This window comes from Mustela nigripes, chromosome 12 (genome assembly GCF_022355385.1).
Source record: "Mustela nigripes isolate SB6536 chromosome 12, MUSNIG.SB6536, whole genome shotgun sequence".
Lineage (NCBI taxonomy): Eukaryota > Metazoa > Chordata > Mammalia > Carnivora > Mustelidae > Mustela > Mustela nigripes.
The window spans coordinates 3,703,345-3,729,437 of record NC_081568.1 but is presented as its reverse complement, the minus strand read 5'-3'; the positions used below and the strand labels follow the sequence as shown (position 1 = coordinate 3,729,437).

Below are 26,093 nucleotides of genomic sequence, written 5' to 3'. Positions count from 1 at the left end.
GCCAGTACCCCTTCCTGGCCCATCTGCCCTTTCCACCCTCTTTGCTTAATTCTTCTCTCCCATATTATCTTCTCATGTAACTTGCTTAATCTGTCTGCTCCCCCTCCTTGAAGCTCCAAGAGATCAAGGATGTTTGCCTTTTTTCCTGCTGCTACAATCACATTGCCTACAACACAGCATGTGACCTATAAATACTTTTAGGATGAAACTGGCACAAAGAATAAATACAATTTATTCAAGATCCAAGAGAACTTCACTCATGCTCCTGGGGTTTTAAGGGGAAAATAAAAATGCAGGTACACACGCCTCCACAGTGCTGCTCAACTCAGACAATGATTTAACTGTTTCCCTTCCATCCAGAATGCAGTGCACAACCCCTTCCTCTCTCCCGTGTTCTCAACACTTAAAACATCTGGGATCACTACGCAGATAATGCACTTAAAAAAAAAAAAAGGCAGCTTATCTCGATAGCCTGTAGCCTACATTCCTTTCTGGTCTCCTCACCACAGCCACTCTGCCCTCCGCACCGAGCTCATGTCAACCAGACACTGGTCCGCTTCTTAAAGGCACCCTGCTCCTTCCCCTCCTATCCTTCCCACCTGTTAGTCCCTGCACGGAGCAAGTGCCCCCCACATCTCTGCGGCTCGACATTCAGATCGCCCCATCTCACCTCCCCAGAAACGTCCTGCCCACCAACGCAGCCACGAGACAAGACCACCATTCCAATTCCTCCTTTATTTTCGGAATATTTAAAATACTCTACGGTCGTACTTGGACACGTGTCTTACTTTCACGAGCAGATCATCTATTTTGCTCCCCACTGTGACCCTGGTGTCTAGAACACTAGGAAGAAAGGGTGATCGTTTCATTCAATCTAGGAGGGAGGGCGTGTCCTACTTTGCCATTAGAGGCCCTGACCCTAGAAGCTAAGAAACTCTCGGTATCGGACAGCGAAGAGGATCTGCTCGGAAACAAGTGCCCGGACTATTTCCACGACCTCACAGGGCTCGGGAGTCGGACCCCGGGAACGCCTCTTCTGTCACCGCAGAGAACAGGCCATTGTGCTGCTAGAGACGTCCAGTAGCCGCAAGCCTTTAACTGACCCACGACCCTCCCAGCCAGCCCGCACGTCGCGCCTCCAGGCAAAGATCCCTCAGGGCGGCCCGGAGCGTCGAAAACCTGACCCCTCCGGGAGGGAGCGTCCCTCGCACTTCGCCCATCACTCGCCGCGCGAAGGCGGCCCCGGGGAGCCCTGAGACCGGGACGTGAAGGAAGGGGCCCTCCCGATCTCGCTCGCCCCCCGCCCCGCATCCCGCACACGAGTCCTGGGCCGCAAGCCGCGATACACCAGGGAGGCGGCTCCCCCACCCCAGTGCGGCCGGAGGGAGCGGGCAGGGGAGGAGGGGAGCTTCCGCCGCGGGGCGGGCGCCGCCAGACCCCCGGCCGCGCGCCCTGGCCGGCCGGCTGCGCTGCTCCGAGCCCGCGGCCCGGAAGGCGCCGCACCTGCTGCAGGGAGGCGCAGCCCTGACACCGCGAGAGGTCCGCCGCCGTCCCGGGCGCCGCCGAGTGGGTCTCGCCCGGCATCATGGTGCCGAGGCCGGGCCGTGTGGGCCCGCGCGCCTCAGGGACCCGCGGCCTCGGCCCCGTCCTCCCTCTGCTGACGCCGCCGGGGCCGCCGCCTGCCAGGCCGCTTCCCGCCGGGCCCGGGCGGGTCCATCCGTGCACGGAGGTCCCCGTGGAGCTGGCGAAAGGCTCTCCCGCACGGAGCCGCCTCGGGCGCTAGAGAGAAACGCGACCCGGCGCGGCCCCCGAACGCGACAGCGCTCAGCCGGGACCCCGCCCCGCCCTTGGTCGCCCCGCCCCTCGCCGCGGCCTGGGGCTGCCCGCAGAGACGCCTGAGCAACATGGGAAGGGGCTCGGGCCGAGGCGACGGCAGAGGCGCCCGCCACAGAAGAGCCAGGTCGATCCGAGGCACCGGAGTGCACTCCTTGTGCCGCGTAGACGGTTCGTCTTTTATTGCCAGCTTCTGTGGGACAGACTTTCCATAGACACCTCAAGCCCTCCGCGAGGGGGCGGTGCCCGTGATGACGTCACGCAGGCGCCTGCTAGACTGGAAGGACCCGCACCCGGACGGGCAGGTGTGCGGTTTGCGAGCGGAGGGAACCGCTCCGTGCGGGTCCGGCCGCTTCCCCGAGCAGCCGCGGGACTACGGCTCCCGACGCCCCGCGCGGCGGACGCCCCGGGCGACCCTGAGGCCGCGCCGGGTGCCCTTGAGCGCCTCGCCACGGCGGCCCGTCGTTCCCGCGCGCTCGCGGCGGCGGCCCGTTCGTGGGCTCGGAGGCCCGGCCGCGGCCCGAAGCGCCGCCGGATCCCGGCTCCCGCGGCTGCGGAGGGAACGTGCGACGTCCGGGCCGCGGCTGCTGGTTCGGCCGGGCTCCGACGCGCTCCTCCAGCGGGCTCTTTCCCTCTCGCCGCCGCCGCGAGGCGCTTCTCCGCGGTCGCTGCGTCGCGCGGAGCCCGGCCGGGGCTCGCGGCGTCTGGCGACCGAGTCCCAGTTCGTGGCGCGGGGTCCGCGCGTCCGCGTGGAGGGACGTGCGGGCCGCGCCGGCTCCTGCCCCGAGCGCCCTGCCCGAGCGCAGCCCCTGCGGCGGCCCGTGCTGCGGCCCGAGGACCCGCGTCCCGGACCCGACCGCGGCGCCCCTCGCCCCTGACGCCTCCGACGGCGCCGGGCAGAGCCGCTTTCCTGGGTCCCTTCCCCCGAGAGCGCGGGCGAAGCCGGGCCCCGCGGGAAGCGGACGCGCCTGGGGAGACCCGCAGCCCGCCGCGGGCCGGGGGGGAACGGGGAGGGCACCGCGCGCGGTGGTGTCCGCTGCGGGCGGCGCGTCCCGGACAGATGGGCTTCACAGTAACTTCCGTTGATTTACGGGTTCCCAAGAGGGCGTTGGGTGTCGTGTGTTGTCTCCGTTACTCCGGTGGGACAGCGGCGTGGCCCTCGGCCTGTTCCTCCGGGCGGTCGCGGCGCGCCGAGCTCTCAGCCGCCTTCCCGCCTCGGTCTCTGCGCGGAGCGCGGTCCCCCGCACGGTCCCCCGCGCTGTCCCCCGCACGGTCCCCCGCACGGTCCCCCGCGCTGTCCCCCGCACGGTCCCCCGCACGGTCCCCCGCGCCCCGCCGCCTGCCGTCAGAGCGGGTCCTTCCGGCGCCCCCGTTTGACCTCCGCCACCCGGACTACTCACACCTGCCTTTTCTACACTCTTTTTTTTTCCTTTTTGGCAACAAAACATTTTGACTCGGATCAACGTGACTTTCGTGTCCGCTAAGACCTCTCCGTTTCCGTTTCAAACCGTGTGCAGGGCTGTGCGCAGTGGCTGTTCGGTGACCGTCAGCGCGGACCCAGTGTGCTGCAGCTAATTGAAGGGGAAAAGGAAAAAGCACTCGCTCAGAAGTGAAAGTGCGTGTGTTTCTCCTTCTGCCTGTCTCAAACCGTCCTACGGCATTTACAGAAAAACAAAAGTCTTGTTTGTGTAAGGCAGCGTCAGCAAATTCTCTGTGAAGGGCCACATGGTAACCGTTTCAGGCTTTGGGGGCACTACGGATCGCCCTTCATATTTGTCATGAGCTTTTGGTTCGTAAAGAACCATCTAAAAACATAAAACTTGGGCTCCTGCCTGGCTCTGTGAGTGGAGCATGTGACTCTTGATCTCAGGGTTGTGAATTTGAGCCCCAAGTTAGGTGTAGAGATGACTTAAAATCTTAGTGTAGAACTCATTCTTCCAGGCTATACAAAAACACCTCGTAGGTAATAATGGGAATTGATACAGGCCACTCATTGAGGAATCCTGAAAATGGGGTTTTTCCTCCCATACCTGTTCGTCATTGTGATGGAAACAAGCAAGTGTCTACACGGCAGAGAGCCGTGAACAGTGAATTTAGAACCATACACCTGACTAAATTCTCAAGTGAGTGGCCTATTTGAGTTGGTATTCCCTTACAGAGCATTAGCTGTCATTTAAGTGAAAGGTGACCAGGACAGGACCAAATGCACAAGATCGGCTATATAGTTCATAACAAGCTATCGATGGCGTGATCCACTTGGGAAAACAAACACATCTTTACCTTACTCACAGAAAAAATACTAGGTGGTTTTGGTTTTCGTTTTGGGGTGTTGCTCTTTTTTTTTTTTAAATCATTTTTCTTATCAAATTTCCAAGAAAAATGTTGCCTTTTTGTGTCCATGTCACCAGACCTGGAGGGATGTCTAGATTCTGGCTTCTGATGTGGGAGCTTCCTTGTGGCCGTGGAGTCCAGTCCTCTGTTCAGAGAATCTGACTCTGAAAGTCACAGTCCTTGCCTCACAACCTCCCAGATGCTCCGTCACTTCTCCAAATTAGAATGTAACATAATTAAAAGGCTAATTACACTGATTATTTATTAACATGTGCTTCCACCGAAATGGCTGATAGATTATCATCATATGAACTCAAAGTGAAAAGCGATTTGTTCTCTGGAAGTTCCTATATTTTGCTTCATAAAGAGCATTCTTTCATTTGATGCACTTACCGTAATGAAAATAAACCATGTACATTATTTCCTTTAAAAACCCCTAGGTGTGGGGGCACCTGAGTGGCTCAGTAGGTTGAAGCCTCTGCCTTCAGCTCAGGTCATGATCCCAGGGTCCTGGGATCAAGCCCCACGTTGGGCTCTCTGCTCAGCGTGGAGCCTGCTTCCCTTCCTCTCTCTCTGCCTGCCTCTCTGACTACTTGTGATCTCTGTCTGTCAAATAAATAAATAAAATCTACAAAAAAAAAACAAACAACAACAAAAAAAAAAAAACAAAAAAACCCTAGGTGTGCTTTATGAAGTCCGTGGCGGCTCTAACAGTTGATTCGATTCCTTGACAGTATCCGATGAAGTTCATGCATTTTCCGCTCCGAGATGTAATGCTGACATATAGCCACAAGATGCCAGTCTTGCCCTGCGTCCTAGAGACAAAGGGCCTTTTCCAACAGATTTCTGCTCTCTTCTTCGAGTCCCAGGGGGAGGCACTCTGCAGGGTGCCTGTGCCCCTTCACTGTCCCCCACACGTGGTCCTAAGTTACCTTTGCTCCAGTGTTTCTCACTGTCCTGGGTTAGGCCGTGATCTGTCCCTGTGGGCAGCAGAGGCCCTGGACCCTCGCTTAGAGCCCAGCTTCCACCCTGGAAGTGATACAGAGCTGGGGGCGGGGGGGGGGGGGGGGTGCTCCCTGGCAGATTAAGCTCACTCAGCAAGCAGAAGAATCCATTTCCGAAAACAAGCATCGTTTGCAATAGAGCACGGAGCCGACACGACGGTTACTAACAAGTGCAGTTTTAAAGGACTCACAGTTGTGCGACTGTCTTCAGGGGAATAGGGGATCACTCCCTTTGTGGGGTATCTTGTGAACACCAGGCAGCTGTAACAGCTTGTCTCCTAAGACGCTTCAGGTGGCTCCGGGGATTTGGAGGAGGGAGGTGGCTGGCAGTCTCAGAGGGGCAGGGGGGAGAAGATGCTGTTCGGGTTGGTGGTCAGGGTGCAGGGCAACCACCTCCAAGAAGAGGGCAAGAGAGGGAGGAGGGACAGGGAATGTGGGGTGAACCGCTCCAAGCTAGACCTGTGCCCCAGCATGACTCCATGGGAACTGGGAAGGCCATTGGGGTGGAAGATGCCCGAGCCTGTGGGGAGTGGGGCACGGAGCGCTGGGAGCAAGAGGCACTTTGGCATGGGACAAAAGGAAGGGTTTTGGGTTTGTTTGGGTTTTTAAGATTTTACTTATTTGACAGAAAGATCACAAATACGCAGAGAGAGGAGGAAGCAGGCTCCTTGCAGAGCAGAGAGCCCGATGTGGGACTCGATCCTAGGACCCAGGCAGAGGCTTTAACCCACTGAGCCACCCAGGCTCCCAAGGAAGGGTTTTCTGTGCACTAGGTGCTGTGGGCCTCTGGGTGGAAGCAGTCCAGGGACCCATGAGCTCAGCCAGGAGGCAGGTAAGATGCCTGGCCAGTGTTCTAGATGCCCAGGGCCGAGGCAGAGTGGAAGCACGCAGCTGGAATTAAAATATGGAAAGCCACACTGGGTGTGGCTTTCCACCCACCACTGGAAAATGTGGCTTCCAGTGCAGCTGGAAAGGGCCAGCTCCAGTCACCTAGGTGAACTACCAGCCGCAGATCGTGTCAGGTGCTCAGCAAAGTCTGTTTCCGTTTCTCCAAGGCATTCAAGAACTCCCCGGCCCTCCTCACGGCAGTCATGCAGTTCTGTTCTGGTTGAATGTCAGCAGCAGGGGCCAAGCTTATAAGGCCCTTTCATGCTCTTTAGTGTCCACCCGTGAGAGCAGACATGAACCCCAGGACACAGTTGGCGATGAAGCTACTGTCTCTCAACCCCAAACCTCCCCTTGTCTATCTTGCCTTGTGATACTGAGACCATAGGGTCTCGCGTCCACCTTGCCTACTGGGGTCCCACAGACTCTGCTAACAGGCAGTGCTCTTTGTTCACAGTGATGGGAGGAGGGGGAAGGGCCTCGATTCTCCTCCCATCAGATTCCACGTCCTGCCCGCGTCGCTCGGACCGCTGCTGGGATGTCTGAACTGGAGCTCCAGCAGGCGTGCCCTTCAAGCATCCTTGCTCTGCTCATCCCCGCCTTTTCCCTAGGTTGTCTTAAGCCAGCACAGAAGGTCCCTGCACCAACACAAGGAGGGTCTCACCCCAACAGCAAGTTCATCGGGCTCACAGTCTGGTCCGAGCAGGTCGTGAACTCAAGTCACAGCAAAGTAGCCCTGAGAGAGGGGGTCTTTGTCTCCGGGTCCTCTCTCCTCCCAGCCCCACCCTGGAGGGGCTGCACACCACCTGGGGCTGTTGGAGCGAAGCCTGAATGCCTTCTGCCTTCCCACCCCTCCTGCTGGCGTCAGATACCAGACCAGAGACCTCCAAGATGGGAGAAGCTCCAAGCTGAAGACAGGAGATGAGGGGCCGTAAGTCATACTGGACTTGTGTTGCAGGAGGACATCTGCACGGCCCCAGATATGGTCTAGAGTAAGGGAGGCCCTAGAGAGCCAGTCGCAGGGACGCTGACTGGGAAATCAGTGGCGCGGCTTCACGGGGGCTGTGTTAGGGGTGCGTGCGCTCTGTGGCTGTGTTAGGGGTGCGTGCGCTCTGTGGCGCTCCTTCCCACACCTGCCTTGCTGCGCCTTGCTGTGGGCACCGAGCATCTGGCAAGGCCCAACTCCATGGCCCGCACACCCCGCCACTCTAGGACCCCGCTCAGAGTGGTGGCAGTCGGCATCCCCGGTGCTACAACCTCCAGTTCAAGCCTCGTGCCCGCACACCTCCTGTGGGTATCTCCTGGTCTTGCTCTACTGGTCTCATTGTTTTAAAGACTTATCTATTTATTTGGGGGTGGGGGAAGGGACAGAGGGAGAGGCAGTGAGAATCTTAAGCGAGTTTCACACTGAGCGCAGAGCCTGACGCAGGGGGCTCCATCCCTTGACCCTGAGATGATGACCTGAGCGGAAGTCAGACGCTCAACCAACGTGCCACCGGGCACCCCCACATATCTCCTGTTATTGTCTTGATATCATTCCTGCTCTTCCTTTTCCCTCTCCACTCTGCACAGCTGAGCATCCTCAGACCCTGTGGGGACCATGTCTCCAGCCGTCCACCCGCCCCGTGCCTATAGCCGCCACTACCCTCCAGGAACACCGGCTCCTGGATGGCCTGGGAGCCCCTCACAACGAGCTCCAGCCCTTTGCCACCAGCATGAGTGGCGTCCAGGAGCTCATGACGGCGACACAGCCAAGAGAAGAGAAGTGGACAGGCTCCGGATTCGCTGCTTCGCCTCCACTGCTGTAGAAACAAGGTTGGGACCTCCGTCCACGGCCAGCAAGGCTCCCCTGGATCTGGTTCGTGCCCCGCTTCATACATGCACCCCACTGTCCTCCAGACCGTCTGGGGCCGGCTTGCTTCCCCGCTCCGGATCTCAGCCCATGTGCCCCTCACATATGGCTCTTGCTTTTGCTTCCCAACAATTCCCTGCTTCTCCCAGGAAGAAGGTAAATGTGACAGTGTGAGGGGCTGCACTTGATGCAAGCCTCGCCTTGTCTCCTGTCCTCCCCAGATGGGAGCGGGGCAGCGGCCAGCCGCTCAGCTTGTGTTTCCCAGACTTGGAGCCAAAAGGAGCGTGGACACCTGGAGCACCCGGCCCTCGGGGGGACAAATGCGCTGCCTCAGCAGCTGCGCGGGGATGTTAGTTTACAGAGTGAGACTCAGAGCCGTGAAGTAGCTTGTCTCCCATGTCACTGGGAGGAGGTGACATGGGGGCCTCCTCGGGGTCACACAGCCACCAGTGCCTGCCTCCACGGCCCATGTTGGCCTGCCTGGCTCTTCTCTGGACGTGGCCAGAGTATCCCATCACCCCCCGCCTGCAGGCTCTCTGGGGCTCTCCCCGCCTCCACCCGGTGCCCTCCTGCATATCCCCAGGTCCACCTGGGATCCACTAGGGTCTTTGCAGTAGGATCTTTGTACTGCAGTTATGTGGTAGCATAGGCCTGCTTCCTGCTCACCTGTGTGCTCACCGGGACCAGGCACAGAGGCCACATTTCATTCACCTTCTCGCGTCTTCCCCAGCGCTCACTCACAGTGCAGCAGATGCTGCTGGATGAGAACGTGTGCTGGCGACTGTCGTGGAAACGTGGGAAGCCTCAGCGAGGGGACGTGGGATGCACATCGCTGCCGCCCTGCAGCTTGTCCTCCCCCGTCCCGGGCCACTTTGTCTGTTCGGACCAACCTCACCAGGCTTGCTTCTTAAACGCACCTGTGCTGCAGGCCCAGACAGCTTCTAGCTCCTTCCAGCACCGCGCCTGACTACACAATTTGTAGGGCCCAGTGCAAGATGAAAAAGCCAGGCCCTTCGTTCAAAACTTACGCAAACTCTTAAGGTGCCAGCAGCAAAGCCTGAGACCAGGAGTTCCGTGGTGAGAACGCATGACACACCTGAGCCCTGGCTCCCTCCCAGCCCGACCTGCTCCCAGCCCCCACGAGATCCCACTTCCTCGAGGGCCACAGTCACAGCCAACCCACGCTGGATTTCAGAATCTGGGCGCTGTAAGGGAGCTTTGCCCCATCTCTCCCCACTCTAGCCACCGCCGTCTGGCCAGTCCAAGGGCACTGACTGATTTCTCACCATCATCAAGCTCTGGTTCCAGGTCTCGCGCTTCTCCTTTCTAACTGTCCAGGCCCTTCACAATTCTGACTACAAAGGACCCCTCCCGCCCATGCTGTACGGTACTCCTCTCTCCTGGGGCCTGGCTGAAGATTCCAGGGGGCTCTGGGGCAGCTGCTGGGTGACCCAGGGAGAAGCTTAAGAAGGGGACACTTTTTCTTTTAAATTTAATGGGCATAGAGTATGCTATTAGTTTCAGAGGTAGAATTAAGTGATTCATCTGTTGTATGTAACACCCAGTGCTCGTGATGTAAAGAATGGAACATTTCTAAGAGCGAACATCAGGGGGATAGGGCTTCGGGCAAAACTGACCTCACAGGATTTTTGCTGGAGGCAGCCAGCCCGACCAGATGACCAGTTGTCTCTGGGGAACAGTGAATTAGATTCAGGAGGGTCAGATATCGAGGGTGTGGGGTCCTGGTTAGACTGACTCAGTGGGACTCTGGGTAAGACTGGATGATGCAGACATGAGCACAGAAGCCCAGGAGTCAGGGCCTCGTTGAGAAGAGAGCTCAGAGCGTCACCAACATTGGGTCAGGAAAGACCGTCAGAGCAAGAGACAGCTACTGTCCCCTTATGCCCACTTTTCCCGGAGCAAATCAGCCACTGGGCTTCCTCCAATATGCTCTCTCAAGGAGAGATCTCACTTCCAGAAGAAACGGTGTCCTCTGCCAGAGTTGGAGCCGGGGCCAGGTGAGGGGGGCTCTCCTCCTAGGAGTCCACCAGGACATTTCCAGATCAGATGCCTTATAAAGAACCTTCCAGTATGACCACCTCAAGAGAGTGGGTTCCTGTACCCAGTGATGGGAGCAAGGCAGACGGCATGAGAGATCCACGCTAAGAGCTACCCTGACCTTCAGGCCGTCTCCTGGCACCTGCCCACAGGTTACATGTGACCCCCCAATCCTTGTAGGAGGGCTCTCTAATGGGCACGGTCTGAGGCCGGTGATGCTCCTTTAAGACGGGCTCCCCTGCTCTCTTCCATGTGAGTCACAGCCACTGCAGAGAAGCAGCCGCACCAGGACCAGGGAAACTGTCCCGGGCCGGGAGCCCCGCCTGGAAGTGCTGCCTGCTTGTCCGTTTAACTAACACATCTCCCCGGAAGTCAACACTAAACAATGGTTCACCGTCCTCTTTTTATTATTAGACATTGAGGTCTGGGGAACCCCTTCGACGCTTGACACAAGCTGGCCCCTTGGTGTCCCCAGTCCCATGCAGGGACATACTTTCATGGATTTGTGAGCTTGGCCTAGGCCATTCCCCTGGGCTCTGCCAGCAGGGCCTGGAGTGGGTGGCTACTCCTGGTGGGTCTGCTGGGGCTCTCAGAAACTGGGGATCGGGCCGGGGGGCTGTCCTGAGCCCCCTGCAGCCATGTCCTTCCCGCACCTCCCACTAGATGCAAGGTCCGGAGCGCCCTGGCCCAGCGCCACGGAGATCATGGACACTCTTGGCTTTGCCTCGTGTCCTTGTTGCGGGGGGTAGTGGCAGGGGGCAGAAGAACATCGCTCTCCATCTTAGCAGTTGCTTTTGAAGTTTTTCTGGTGGCTGGAAGGGGGACTGTGGAGTCAAGGGAGAGACTAATTTGTTTTATCTATGTATCTGTGCCTGGAAAAGGAGGAGAGAGGAAAAGGATCTCATGCAACTTGTCTGTGAGCTTCACCACAGTGTAAGCCCAAGGAACGCCTCTTGTGTCATTCCAAATGTTGGACCTCCTCCTCGGACTAAAATACAGACCCTTTCCAGGGACCCAGAAGGCCCTGCAAAAGTTGTCCCGAGTCCCAAGGGGCAGATTGATAAGGCTGGGGGCACACATGTTGGCCTCGAGCTTCTGTCCAGCTGGACTCAGCAGCCTTTGTCACGGCTCTGTCACTCTTCCTCCTGACCCCATGAGCTCAGGGCCTTGGACCCTCTGGCTGGACGCCCCCCCCCCCCCCCGCCCCCGGCTGCTTCCTCCCCGCTCTCTCGATGGTCGCTCTGCCCCTTCTGCATCTCCAGCCCTGACGAGGGAGTGCTCTGGAGCTCAGCTCCAGCCCTGACAGGGAGTGCTCTGGAGCTCAGCCCTTGACCCCCGCTACCCCCTCCCCCCCAACCCCAGCCATGTGACTCAGAGTGACCAGTTTTAGCCTGGGTCTCTGGCCTAGGCGCCTGAGGCAGGTGCTCAGGGGCCCGTGCACTCTCCCCCTCAGTGTGTGGCAGGAATCCGGAGCATTCCCCCGCTCGCTGCGTTGCAGGGCAGCACATTCTGCACGTGCAGAGTCCAGAGCTGGGGAGACTCCCTCGCCCCTTGTCCGGCTCTCCACCAGCTGGGCCATCCAAGCACCTGCGTCCCCAGAGCTCCAGCCCTCTGCATCACGTGCTCATGCAGATGATGCTTCCAGACGTACACCAGAGTAGGTTCCTCTGTGGACCAAGGGAAGGGAAAGTCTCAGCCCTCCTGGAAGACCTGTCTTCCTTCCCACCGCACTTCTCCATGTAACCCCATCATGGCCCGGGGTCTCTGGGCTGGAGAATGTCACTAGACACCCCCTGCCTCTTTGTGTTGCTCTTCCTTCTCACAGAATGCTCTTCTGCCCAAAACCTGCCGGCCTCTCTCCTTACCCTGTTCTTGACTCTGTTGCAAGGTCATGTGACCACAGATCTACCCAAAGCAGTGAGTTTGGGCGATCTCTGTCCCTTTCCCTGACCCCTTGTCTTCTGAGCTCTCAGTAGCATCTGCCATCACCCATTTGCAGAGGGCTTCCCTCCAGTGAAACCCACACTTCTGTGGAAGAGATACCCAACCTTAGCTAATTTCCTTCTCCCTCTGCCCCACCCCAGTACCTAGATCCTGCCTCACATGTGCCAGGGAGTGGACAAACAGTTGTTGAAAGGATCGCTGGGGATAAATAAATGGACGGTCATCTGAATCAAAGTGTAAAGCTAGTGAGATTCAGAAGCGCTCCAGCAGTCGCTCACTTTGGTATTTAACCAAATGAGTTAAAAACTTTTTGCCACACGAAAGCCTGCACACACCTTCATAGCAGCTTTATTAAAGTGGCCAAAACATGGGCGCTTGTCGTTCACCATCTGCCTTCAGCTCAGCTCATGATCCCAGGGCCCTGGGATCGAGCCCCATATTGGGTTCCCTGCTCAGTGGGAAGCCTGCTTCTCCCTCTCTAGCTCCCTCGCGCTTGTGTTCCCTCTCTTGCTGTATCTCTCTCTGTCATAAACAAAATCTTAAAAAAAAAAAAAAAATGCCCCAAACTTGGAGGCAACCAAGGTGTCCTTCAGTTGGTAACAGATAACTCGGGGTCCATCCAGACAGTGGGATATGATTCAGGCCTACAACGAAATGACCTATGAAGCCATGAACAGACAGAGGAAGCTGAAATGCATATTCTTAATGGACGGAAGCCAGGCTGACAAGACTCCATATTGTAGGATTCCAACTCTGTGCATTCTGGAAAAGGCGAAACCATAAAGACAGTAAGACAGTCGGGTTGTCAGGGTTGGAGGAGGGAGGAACGGCCGGTGCAGAGAGGACGCTCCGGGCAGTGAAAGTGTTCCGTAATCACAGACATGTCCGTGTACGTGTGCTCAAATCCGTGGGCTGTCCAGCACCAGGGGTGACCCTAATGCAAACCATGGACTCGAGTGATGACGACCCGTCAGTATAGGTATGTCCACAGTACAAATGTACCCCGCTCTGTGCTGACTGTGACAGGCTATGCACCGTGCGGGGACAGGGCCGTGTGGGGACTCGGGACCTTCCACTCTATTTTGCTGTGAACATAAAACTGCTCTAAAAAAATAAAGTCTATTTAAAAAAAAAAAAAAAAGATCAAAAAGTTGCAGGCAGTGGGGATAACAATAGAAAGTCTCCAGGTGGAGTGAATTTAGCCTGTCAGAGCATCAGAAACCAGCTCTCAGGGCGCCTGGGGGCTCAGGGGGTGAAGCCGCTGCCTTTGGCTCAGGTCATGATCTCAGGGTCCTGGGATCGAGTCCCGCATCGGGCTCTCTGCTCAGCAGGGAGCCTGCTTCCTCCTCTCTCTCTGCCTGTCTCTCTGTCAAATAAATAGACAAAATATTTAAGATAAATAAATAAATGATAGATAGATAGATAGATAAATCAGCTCTGGGTCTGGAGTCTAGTGAGTTACTCCAGGAGCCAAGCTGACACAGACCCATAGCACAGGGTCTCCTAAGCCAGAGTAGAAATGTTTTAGATTTTAAGTGCTCAAAGCAGCCATTAAGGAGTTCTAAGAAATGGAAAGAAATGATCTGATTTGCATTAAAACCTTTAGTTTTGGCTGTCATATGGAAACAGAGTGGGACAGTGGCTGTCGTCTCCGCACTAGGGAAGGAAGAAGCAGCCGTGGGCAGGGAAGTCAAGGGTGTGCCCGTTCATACAAACACGGAACTTAAAAGAGGCTGTCGACCTTTTTTCTGGGGAAAAGCACACAATAAAACCACCTGCACCCAATGTCAGGAAGTTTTTGAAAAGCAATGTTTTGCGTTTCTTACTGGTTTTAAGAAGTCGTGATTCTCAGAACTTCCTTATTTCTGAAATTGATGTTTCCGATTGTGAGTTGGAAAGGTTTTATTCTAAAATCGTGAGAACATAGTACATTCTGTCATATATCCAGGCAGAAAATTACTGCCAAGTGGTGGTGGGGGGTGTCTTTCATTTAGAATAAGGGTCTAGCAGTTGTTTGAATTTCTAGACAAAATGATACCAAGCATCTTTTGGCCAGAAGTTTTCCTTTGGGCTCATCTTCAAACCGTGCTGTAAAGAAAAACAGTGTTATGCTTGAACAGTACATTCCAGATCTGTTGCGGGCGCTCCAAGAATCGGAGACCATCATTCAACTTATACTAGAATGAAAAAAAAAAAAAAAAAAAAAACCAGAGCTTAGCATAATGTTCTTCATTGAAAAAGGATAGGGAAGTATGACCCCCAAATATCTCTTGGATGTATCCTGCTGAATTTGTTGTTATATTTGGAATTTCTGTTAGAGAAGAGACTTTCTATCCAGTGGGGCATTTTATGGTTGATGGTGGGAAAAAATCAAATATTTAAGCACAGGCTTGCTTTGTTCTTCCATCCTGCAGGGAAGACAGAATCACTTCTCATTTGTATGAAGGACAAATCCGTTACGTTGGGCATGACCATTGGCTGGTGTGTGCAGATTCTGATTCGGGCTGCCTTGGCAGACGGGCAATCAAGGTCCATTCAAGACTCTTTCCAAAGTGCCCACCGGAGGTCCACGGTTGACACCGCATTTCGATCCTCCCATTCTAGCTGCCTTCTGCATGTGCCTTAGCTTCCGAGAAGGAGCCACCGGCACAGGCACGCTGTCAGGCTGGAGACGGGGCACCCAGCTCACGGCCGCCTTGGCCGTCACGGCTGACACATGCAGAACCGAGATGCTGGGTTTCTGCAGCCTCTGTCTCGGGCCTCGGCTGCTGCACCACCAGGGCAGCTTTCTGGTGTCTGGGTGCAGCTATGGCTGCATGTTTCTGAAGCAGGCTTCCAGCGGTGGCTTCACCCTGCCTTGTCTTCCTCTGCAGCCCGGGGTACAGACCTCTCCTCCTTCTGACCCTAATGGAAGCACACAGTTTCCTGCACTAAATCTGTTTAAAATCTGTTTAAACCTGCTGCTTGCTTGTTAACGTGATGGGGCTCTGGAGGCAGGAATACCAGCTACTCCTGAGCCCCATGCCCAAGCCCAAGGTTCCCTGCTCAGCTTCATGATTTCTCACCATCAGCCTGTACCTGACCTGCTCCCTTGCTCCCGGGTCTGCTTCCCTGCCTTGCCTCTCATCACAACCAAGTGTGCGCCTGTGTGTCTGCTGACTCTCAGCGCCACACTGGATCGTTCCACGCCCCTCTTACTACTTTACATACTAGTTCTCTCAAAGACTTTCTTTCTTTCTTTCTTTCTTTTTTTTTTTTTAAAGAAAGTTACTCTCTTGTCCTAAAAACTGTCACTAAAGTAACCCACAAGAGAATGCCTTGCTGCCAGAGAAGGAGGTTAACATCACCCGTTCTCGCCCTCCCCCGGCCTTCTGGAAGTTCTTTGAAGCTCAGTTATCAATTAGAACATTAAATCAACCCTCAGACTCCCAGTCACGCCTTGGATGATCTCACCTTTCGTTCCGAACCTCTCCCTCCCACCCATAACTTCATCCAAGTGCTGCTGCCTTTGACTTCCTGCCCCAGTCCCGTGGGATGGGGGCGGGGGTTGCCTCCCTAATTCATCTAGTCTGGAACAGCACTCGACCCAATCCCTCTGAGCCCCGTCCTAAATGCTGCACTGCCTTGCATTGAGAGTTCCTCTTGGGCAGCCCAGCACTCGTCAGTGAGGAGGGCACAGGTCCTTGGAACCCTGTAGTGTCACTGCCCTCCACAATGCCTAGGGCAGATCAGCTCATAAACAGGCTTTAACCTGTAGCCACGCAAGGGGTATGGGCACTTGAGAAGGACAGACGGCAAGGACATCTCGTGTGACCAACTCTAGGTGCTGGTGGTAAATAGTTTGTGTCTACCATCAACTTGGCTGTGCGCTTCTTGTGTGTGTGGTGGGTTTTTTTTTTTTTCTCGTGTTTCAGATTTTCTGCCCTCAAAGCAGGGGCTGTGTACTGACTCACTTAATAGGAATCCTGTAAAGCGCAGAGTTGTTTATGAAGTACCTTGTTTCCCGTTGATAAATAGCCACACAGAGAGGACAGTGTAATTTGCTTTATGAAGTCTGTTTAAGTCACAGATCTAAAATTTGGGGAAAGCAAAAGGAATTCAATAAATCTTAGACTTGACAAACATGATCTATTGTCTTTGAACGCAAGTGGTACTAATTTATCAAGGAAGACCAAAAAATCCTTGTTTCTGCCAGAGTTTATGTTTTTAATTCACTTATCTGAGAGTCTTTCCTCTTCTTTTGGGAGGGGAATTCCTACTTTGTACGGGGGTTGATGATGCCACCATATGTTCGAGGAGCAGGAGGCTTTCCTCCTGTAAACAGCTCCCCCCCCCCCCCATCAAGAGCTCACCTCTGTCTGCCCTGCGTTTGCTCCTGAGTCGTGCAGACTGAGTGTGTGCTCAGCTGGGGCACTGCTCTGGGCTGTGGAGATGCTGGTGCTGTGCTCCTGGCCTCCTAAGCACTCTGGAGCGGAGACGCTCAGCCCCAGCGTAACATAGAGACACAGAGAGGTTCTGCAGGGTCCGAGAGGAATCTCCCTGGATATCCGGGAAAGCCACACGGAGGAGACGAGCCCAGGATTTTGAGGTGGACCCTAAGAAAGGATTTTGTCGAGAACAGAGCCACGAGGTCTAGGGCATTCCTGGCGGAGGGACGGCTTTGGAGGAGACGCTGGCTTCAGGAGAGGCAGTGAATGGTGGCACAAAGCTAGGAAGAAGGTCGTGCCGCAGCAGAAACGACGGGGCTCCACGAAGATGGGCCGCAGGGCGCCCTGAGCCCCAGAAACAGAAGTCGGGCACCAAAGACACGCACTCTGTGGGGAGTAGAGGAGGAGCAGGGTTTTGAAGGACAATCTGGACTTCCAAGGAAGAGAGGGTCTTTGGAAGAGACTCCTCTTTTCTACGGGACAGAAAGAAACACGCACATGGAAGGCGAGGTTGACTTGTGCCGACACGGACATTTATGATCCGGAGAGCATGGCAGCAGGCGTCACCGTGGCTCTCTGGAAATGCCAGGGGACAGTACGGCATCGTGCAGGGGCTAAGAGTTTCAGGTTCAGCTCACCGTGTGGCCTCGTCAGACAGCCTCGGGGAGGGTTTCTTCGCGCCGCTGTAAGATGGGGCAACAGCACACTTCTTTGTGCCGACTCAGTTGCATATATAATGTGCCTGGTCAGCAAGTAGGTCCTTAGGAAGTGACAGATGCTGAGCTATGAGGACACATCATGTTCCTCGTAAGTTCAGTACTCGTAAAATCTCTCTCCACCCCTTTGCTCCAGGCTGCCGTCTCCCTGCAAACAGGTCTGCACGCCTGCAGAAACGCTCCCTGTGTTCTTCTACATGATGAGAAGGGCTCGCACTTTGTCAACATTCGAACTCACCGCAACATTTGACCGCTGGCACCCCTTCGCCCCAGTGCAGAAAGCATCCTCCGTGGTTAGGTGGCAGGCGGCACAGGTCTGTGGCCGGGCTGCTGCAGAGGCCCTTGTCCCTCACAGAGTTTGTCCCCCTTCTGTCTCAGCTCCACACTTTCTGTCATTCGAACTCACCCTTGGAAGTTATTCAGGGTGTGGGTTTTGGAAGTCATGCAGAGAAAGTGTTCTGCTCTGACAGCTGCCTTCCTTGTGACAACCAGGTGACACCTTCCTGTCCTCACCACTGAACTTCCTCAGTGTTCATTCAGGGGTAACTTCAGGGTTTTCTGTGCAGTACCAGCCTCCAGAGGCGTGCTCTGCTTAATTTGATTCAGGAATTTTTGGTGGGCCGAGTATCGAGAACCAAAGCATCTATAGCCACGTCACTGGCCATCAACAGTACCCCACTGTCTTAATCGATCTGACCACACTACTCCAGATAGCTCTTGCCCAGGAAGATAAAACTTGCAAATAACTTTATTGCTAATTTCAGGGACTTCCCTAATATTAATTTAAATGGGTGCCAGGCCCCTCATTTACAATGAACAACAGTGCCTGGTGATACGCCCTCAAGGTTCTCTGAGTCTGTTTCTCCTAAACTGCAGGTGACACTTGGACAACACAGCGGTTAGGGTGCCGACGCCCCGCACGGGGGAAATCCCTTGTATGACTCGGACTCCTGCAAACCCTCGCTACTTGTAACCCGCTGTTGACTGGAAGCCTTGCCGATAACATAAACAGTGAACTGACGCGTATTTTGTGTGTTACAGGTATTATGTGCTTTGTTATTACAATAAAGTTAGCCAGAGAAAAAATGTTAAGGAAGAAAAAATACATTTAAAACACTCTACTGTATTTATTTATTTTTAAAGATTTTATTTTTGGGAGAGAGAGAGAGAGCTCAAGTAAGAGGAGGGCAAGTGGAGGGAGAAGCAGGCTCCGGCTGAGCAGCGAGCCCGAGGCTGGGCTCGATCCCAGGACCCCTGGATCATGACCTGAGCTGAAGTCAGATGCTTAACCAATGGAGCTCCCCCAGGTGCCTCTATTTTATTTATTGAAAAAAATCCAGGTGTAAGTGAACTTATATGGGTCAAACCCATGTTGTTCAAGGGCCAGCTAGATTATACTGTGGATCTGAACCCGTTGTAATCTGAACCTACTTCCATTTGGAGGACTGGCCTCCAACCAAACATTAGAAACTTCATAAACGTGTCATTTTTTCCAAACCCCTCATAGACAAATCTAACACGACCAGATAGTCCCGGCAAAGAGGAGCCGCCATGTGAAGGGGCCAAGCGCAGAGTCAGGTGCTGTGAAGACAGCAGGAGAGGCCGGGAGCCAGGGAGAACAGGTGGCCTGAGGCTGAAAAAGGCAGGAAAAGAAAGTTTCTGGCGCCTCCCGAAGGACCTCTTCCCGCCGCCCCCTCGCTGTTGGCCTGCTTGTGGGCTTGTGCCCTCCAGGCTGTAAGGGGATAAATTTGTGCTGTTTTGAGCCACCGAGCTGTGGTTATTCATCACAGCAGCCGCAGGAAAGGAATGAACGCACTTGGTTTTCTCGTGTTTAAAGGGCGTTAGAGCTAGAACCTGTCTCCGGGGGCTTGTACAGGGTTCGCAGAGTCAGTTGCTACAAAGGACCTAGGTCAGTGTCACACAGTAAATACCGCATCTGTTGTATCTCTCTCTAAAACCACGTATCCTGTTACATCTGCAAAGCTGTGTGTGGGCAGGCCGTCTGTGCGTTCCAGCTCTGGGACACAAAGGCCAGCAGAGCCGCTGTAATTATTCGCTGACCATCAGGGCACTGAATGGTGTTCTGCTTTCGGTCATTCCAGATGCTCAGCCCTTAAGGTGCTCAGTTCGTGAACGAAAGCAATGGCACAGACGATTCCAAACACTACGAGGCTCTTGGTGGTTTCCGAGTTCGTTACGGAGTGGTAGTGGCCCCAGAACCATGTCCTTCAATTGGTCTTGGTCTTCTGGAACTGATTTTCCCTGGACGTGTAACCCAGTGATAGAAGAGATGGTCTGGGTTGGCACTGAGTGGAAGGGTCCTGAAGAAGCGAGGAAGGGAAGGGGCCAGAGGTGGACACTTAGCTGATGGATGGAGAAGCAATTCAGCTGTCCCACCTGTGGTCGTGGAAGCCTGAGGAATACAGGGTCCTCCAGAAAAACAGAACCAAGAGGAGATGATGGACAGAGGGATAGATGGACAGAGTGATGGATAGATGGATAGAGGGTTGGGTGGGTTCACACATGCATACATACATGCGTACACACATGCACATACACATGCGTACATACATGCGTACAAACATGCGTACATACATGCGTACATACATGCGTACATACATACTATTGGGAGGGAGGGCAGGACAGAGAGGGATTTCGAGGAATCAGCGGACTTGGTTCTGGGACTTCATGTCACAATAACTCTCAGCTAGAAGGTGGGAAGAACAGAGTGAGGCCAATGTTCTCTGATTTAAAAGCCACAGCCACTCCCATTCGCCAGGGCAGAGGAGCATTTAGTCAGGTGTGTGGTTTGACAGGGCTCCTTGCCTGTGTCCAGACTGATTTCCCAGGGGTCTTCACTTTGCTCTGCACAACTGTGCCCACAGAGGGACCTTCTGTGACGCTGGTGCTCTGAGACACAGTTTAACCTCAGCAGGTGCGCGAGCACGGCCGAGGGTGCCAGGAGTCCGCCAGCGCCTGGAGGCCGCTCTTCTCTTCCGATGTATTCATAGGTTCTGATCCGTCGGAACTGGATAATTAAGGGCTCACTATTCCCTCTTTATAGAGGCAGCTGTAGTACTTAAGAGCGTTTTTTGGCTCATGTGTTTTCCAAGGAGAATCTATTGCTGCCTAATGAATCACCACAGACTTAGTGACTTACAACAACACGCGTTAGTCATCTCCTACTCTGTGCTGCTCAGATATCCGGGCACGGCCCAGCTGGGTTCTCTGGTTTGGGTCTCTTCAGGCTGCAGGCAGGCCTTGGGCAGGGGCAGGGTCTCAGCAGAGGCCCGAGGGGGGAAGGATCAGCTTCCAAGCTGTTTGGGGTGGTTGGCTGGGTTTGCAGGACTGAAGTCCCCGTCTTGTGGCCGGCCGTCACTTGGAGGCCACTCTCAGCTCCTGGAGGACTCAGTCACATGGCCTCCTCGCAGGTGTCCACACAAAACGACCGCTCACTTCCTCAAAGGCAGCAGAGGAGGGTCTCTCTTCCTCAAAGCCTTATACAACCTATAACACGGATGTGACCGTCGATCACCTCTTCCATATCCCATCATCCAAAGTAATTCACAAACCCCACTCATTCTCAAGGGGTGGGGATTATACAAGACATCAGTCTCACTGGGGAGGGTCACCTCATGGTATGTCTACCACATCACCGAAGGGTCTATTAAATAGCTATGCGAACTTTCCATCTCTTAAGCACTGACGAACTACAAAAGGAATGAATATAGAAAATGTAGATGACATGAATAAATCCAACGAAGGAAAAAAATCATTCCTCGTTCTTACTATTTCTACCATGAAGAGACAGTCCCTTAGGACACTTGAGTGTCATGGCTTCCTTCAGTCATGATTTACCGCTCAGTGTGCCTAAGGCCTCTTCACAAATACAGTCAGGGGCCAGCCCCTGCAGGGCACAGGGAGGACAGGTCCATCTTCCCTGGGCAGAGAAGCTTCTGGAGCTCCTTCTCCACCTGCTAGTGGAAGCCTTTGGCCAACTGGGTCAGTAGAGCCCCAGGCAATGACATTTTTGAATTTCTGATTATCACACTGTTCGGGTGGAAGGAGAGCTCCTGGCGTCGAGGGGTTGGCGCCCAGGGATGCCGAGGAAAACGCACAACACACAGCATTGTCCCACCTCACACAGCCGTGGTGCCCAGGCTAAGAACACCTGGTCTCAATCCTTCCATGAGAGCGTGAAGCAGGCGATGCTCCTGGGCAGGGAGGGTGTTGGCAGACAGAGATGGTTCTTTCTCTCTCCATCACTCCTCCTCGGAGCACAACCCGATGGGAAGAAGAGTGACCGGCAGCTGGATGCAAAGCCCCTGGTGAGCTCCGCACGTTTTAAATCCCACAGCAATCTGGGGTAGACATTCACACTCAGTAGACAATGAGGCAAAAATTTTAATGCTGCAGAGTGGGAAAAGATTTATTGTGCCTGAAGGAATAAAGGGAAAATTAGGTTACCGAATGATCGATCAGAACCAACCCCAAACTGGGAAATGCACGAGAGTCAGCCTCCTCCACTGCCTGCTTCCCCAGGGAGCCGGAGGGCTAGCTGGCCCTCTGGATTGCTACGCTCACATCGCAGACCTTGAGAATGCTTTGTAGGAAGACATTTCTTTGGGACATTTGGGGCCCAGCACTTGGACAGAGATTTACCTCAATTCTCCGCCCCGGTGTCTGCGATCACGCAAAAGTAACAGGAGAAAGCTGTCAAGCCGAGGGGGTGATTTCAACAGACCCGTCAGCGGCAAGGACGTAAACCATTCGTTCGTTGCGAAACCGGAGGACGGACCCAAGATGAAGAACTCAGAATCAGAGCACTGAGAACACCCTGGAGCCAGCCGGGTCGAGGCACTCGTTCTGCAAATGAGGAGCCTGGATCAGAGGCCGAGCCAGGGCTGGAGGCCAGATCTGGGGGAGACGGTCCTGTGTCCCCCGCCTCCCTATGCCTTCTGCTGTCAGGCCGACGCAGTGAGTGCATACACAGGGCTGGCCTCCGGGAAGGCAGCAGGACAGCCTCAGCTTTTCCCGTGCTGCTCAGAGCTGGACCCTTTTTGGGAGCCACTCGGAGGGCCTGTCCTCGCTCATGGCCACACCTGTCTGCCCCTCAGAGCGGTAATGAGTGATGGGCAGGCCAGCCGATCCAATCAGGTGTTCCATAGGGAGGGCGCCCGGCTGATAAGTCAGTGGACCATCTCCCACTGACACACACGTTATCACAGACTTAACGGTGTCTTCCCTTAGAGAGAAGACCCCTTGATGGCGGGACCCCAGGCATCAACACACCATAGAAGAAAGCTCAAGTAGAGAGAGAGAGAGAGAGAGAAATTGGAAAAGGTATAGAAGAATAAATAGTATTATATGTGTGTATATTACATATATTTTTTCTTTCATACTTTCTGTAGAGATCTATAAAAATACATTCTATGAAAAATATGAAATAATATTCTATAAATATGCATATATTCTATTAATATATTTATTTTTTTTAGCCATGTGACTGTCACAAATATAGTTTAAGAACCATTTTTTCACTTAATGCAGAGCTCTAAGCATCAGCATGAATAAGTTTTTCCTGATGGTTGCAAAGCATTCCACTTCATCCACTCGACCTCGTCTCGACAGCTGAGGACTTTGGACAGAGTGCACTTGGGGCTCTCGGGTCTAGATCACCGGGTGTGGTGGACGGTCCCGTGCCCAGCATCAGGAAGCATCTTTGGCCTCTGTCCCCTGGACGCTGGGAGCAACCCTTTCCAGTGGGACCATCACAGCTGTCTGTATCCAGGGCTGAATGTCCCCCAAGAGTAGAGTCACCCAAGTTTGAGAACCGCAGATGTCAGTTGTTTTTTGCTTGTTTTAATTTTTTTGATCCCAGTGATGGGTATTAAGGAGGGCACGTATTACATGGACCCCTGGGTGTTATACACAAACAATGAATCATGGAACACGACATCAAAAACTAATGGTGTACTATATGGTGACTAACATAATAGAAAATTATAAAAAATTAAAAAAATAAAGATTTTATTTATTTTCTAGGGGAGGCAGAGGAGCAGAGAAAGAGGGAGAAGCAGACAGTGCTGAGTGTGGAGCCCAATGTGGGGCTCAATCCCTCGACCATGGGACCATGACCTGAGCTGAAACCAAGAGTCAGACCCTTAACTGATGAGCCACCCAGGCACCCACATTTAAATTTATTTTTTTAAGATTTTGTTTATTTTTTAGAAAGGGCATAAGTTGCTTTATTTTGTTTTTGCTTTGACATTCATTGCACAAAGCTGCCCGAATCTCTTTACAGCCCTCTTTCTGCTTCCATCCAAGCACACCGGAGGGAACCATCCTAGAGGCTGAATTACTATTGCAGAGAAGGAGCAACCATGGAGAACTCTAGCCCATTTTTTTACCCAAGTTTGATCCAAGTGTCACTTTCAAAAAGTTAAAAGCACAGCCTCGGTCACCTATCTAGGGAGCCTCTGTCAAAGAATTCTTTGTGTCGTTCAGTGAGACTCGTCGCAGCTGCGAAGGCTGGTTTGGGAGGAAGCATGGAGAAGGTGCCCAAAAGCGTGGTGAAAAGTCCGCAGGGAGTTGTTCAATCACAGGCACACGGAGGGTCCGACTGTGGGCTGTGTCCTCTGCGAGGCTCCGGAACACGGGTCGTCTGTATGGCGCTCAGACCTCCTTGTGTCAGCGCAGACTCTCACGGGGCCTCAAACACGCGAATCAGTGCAAAGGACAAGTCAAAGCAAACATGGCTACTCCTGACGACTCACATGGCTCCTGGGAGCTTGACGCACACCCCGTGTGTCCTTGCAAAGACAGAGCCATCCTCTTGCCTATTTCTGCGTTTTGATCTTTTTCTGTCTTACCATCACCTTGCTGACGTTGTGCAAATGCTCCTCTCCCTCTGACTGCAAGGCTCCCCCACCCCAGCCACCAGAGGGGCGTTCCTTTCCCTCGGCAGCCATCACCAGGGGCAGGGGTCTCCTGTCCTCACTCCCTCTCCCTCACTGCTGTGAGGTCCAGGATTCCTCACACGTCACGGGCCATTTCCGCTCGGATTCACTCTGCCTGTGTGTCCTTGATCAGTTTTCTCTATGGAGAGTCCCACTTCCCCTCCTCTACTCGCAACCCGATTATCTATGCATCCTTTGTCTCTTAAAATACTAGAACTCTTCTTTCCAAATTTCCCTTGAATAAAGACTGATACAGAGTGTGGCTCCCCTGTATCTGCCTTCTTGGGTTCCCATCTGAGATTTTAGGTTGAGAAGCCCTTTCTCAGCCCTGGAATTCAGTCTTCACCTGTGCTCTTCCCTCAAATATATTTAGAAATTATTATTTTATACTTAAGTTTGTGTTCCACACGAAGCCCCTTTCTAAACGATGAGAGTTGGATACGACAATTTTTTCCCCCCAGTTTTCCTGGCTCTGTTGAATTATTCATGTTTTCAAGTCCGATTGCTCAGATGCGAAGTCCCCGTGCGAAGAATCTGTTCCTGGACGGCCTGTTCTACTCTCTCGATCCGCCTGCCGTCCTGGCCCCAGGCCGCAACATATAACTCAGGACTGACACATCATACACTTCTTTCTCTGCCAGAGCAGGTCTCATTCCAAATGTCCCAGTTTTATTTGCAAATGGCAGAGTGACTCTTTGCCTAGAATTTAGATACGTAAAAAGGTGTTCTTTTTGTTCTTTATTATGGACAGCGGGTCTTCGCTCTCTCACCAAACCAACCATTCTCCTATTAAAGAGGTATTTCACTTCTCTGTGAACCCTTGGAGGGCATGGAATTTCCCTGTGTGGAGTGAAAGGCCGTGCCATTTGTCTTAATGTTTTTACCAGGCATGCTTTCCCCATGCCTGTGTGTCTGGCAAGGTTTCGGCCCAGGATCGCAGTGGGATGCGCAGAAATCGGCTGAGGGAGGACATCTGGGTATGAGGGCGCAGACGCTCCTGTGCTCATCACACGCATGGCCAGGGGCTTGGAAGGGGGTGGGTCAGCGGCTCTCTATGCATTTGCTTGTTTGTTTGTTTTTATTAACCTCTGAAGCAGTTTTCTCAAACAGGGCACCTCCAAGCCCATGACACTTGTCAGAGAAGCTGGAGAAAAGTTCTTTCAGAAAAGGAGGGTTAGAAAATGCTCTGTGACACCATGTGGAGCAAGGTTCTCTGCAGCAGGACTTCTCAGGACCTTTCATCTGTTCATATCCTGGGACTCTCCAGGACTGTGGCGGTTATTAGACCTTGGCATCTTTCGCCGAGATCTCAGTCAACACTAGGCTGTCTGTACTCGGAAGCCTGGCAAGCACCATTTCCCAGATACTATTATTTTTCAGGCAAAGCTGAAAAAGACAAAATGTCGCCAGCAGAGTGAAAGAAAACAGCCATAATTAATGGTAATCATGGACAAAAGAACATGATCCACTCTATCTTTGGTGGCGGTTTCCGTTTCCCGAGTGAGTTCTGTACGTGTTCCTGGCAGCCCTCCCCGCGCCCCAGTGAGGAGTGCAGGATACGATTTATCGTCTCTCTTTGCCCAGAAGGCTGATGTCCTGTGGCCGTGGGACAGTGGCGCCCACGCAAGAGCCTGCATCTGTTGATTGCACAGCAGACTTTGTTCGTTTTCCTTTGCTGCGTAAAGGGACAGAGCTTAATGGAATAGACCAATAGCCACGTGTTAGCTTACAGTCCTCCGGGTCAGAAATCCAGCACAGCACGCTGGGTCCTCTGCTCAGGGGCTCATGCAGTGAAATCAGGGTTGGCTGCACTTCCTTCCTTTCTGGAGACTCAAGGGAAGACTCAGCTTCCAGCTCATGTGGGCTGTTGGCAGAATTCATTTCCTCGTGGTCGTAGGACTGAGGACTCCAGGTCCTAGGGGCCGTGCACTCTCCTGGCCGTGGGATCCCTCATCTCCCGAGGCAGCAACAGGGAATCTCCCTCATATTAACCACCCCCCACCCCACGCTTCCTTCAAGTCGCTGCTTCAGGAAGAGCTCCAACCCTTTTATGGGCTCACCTGATTAGGTCAGGCTCACCCAGG

General features: G+C 53.8%; 1 protein-coding gene across 2 annotated transcripts in view; it reads right to left on the bottom strand.

Moving 5' to 3' along the window:
- The window catches only part of ICE1 (interactor of little elongation complex ELL subunit 1), a 57,049-nt gene extending 55,222 nt beyond the window's left edge, over positions 1-1,827 (bottom strand). For both annotated transcript variants that reach the window (XM_059416850.1, XM_059416851.1), the window contains exon 1: positions 1,504-1,827. In XM_059416850.1, coding sequence (XP_059272833.1) covers positions 1,504-1,587 — 84 coding nt within the window. In that variant the 5' untranslated portion in view covers positions 1,588-1,827. The remainder of the gene's footprint in view (positions 1-1,503) is intronic.
- Between the last annotated feature and the right edge of the window lie 24,266 nt (positions 1,828-26,093).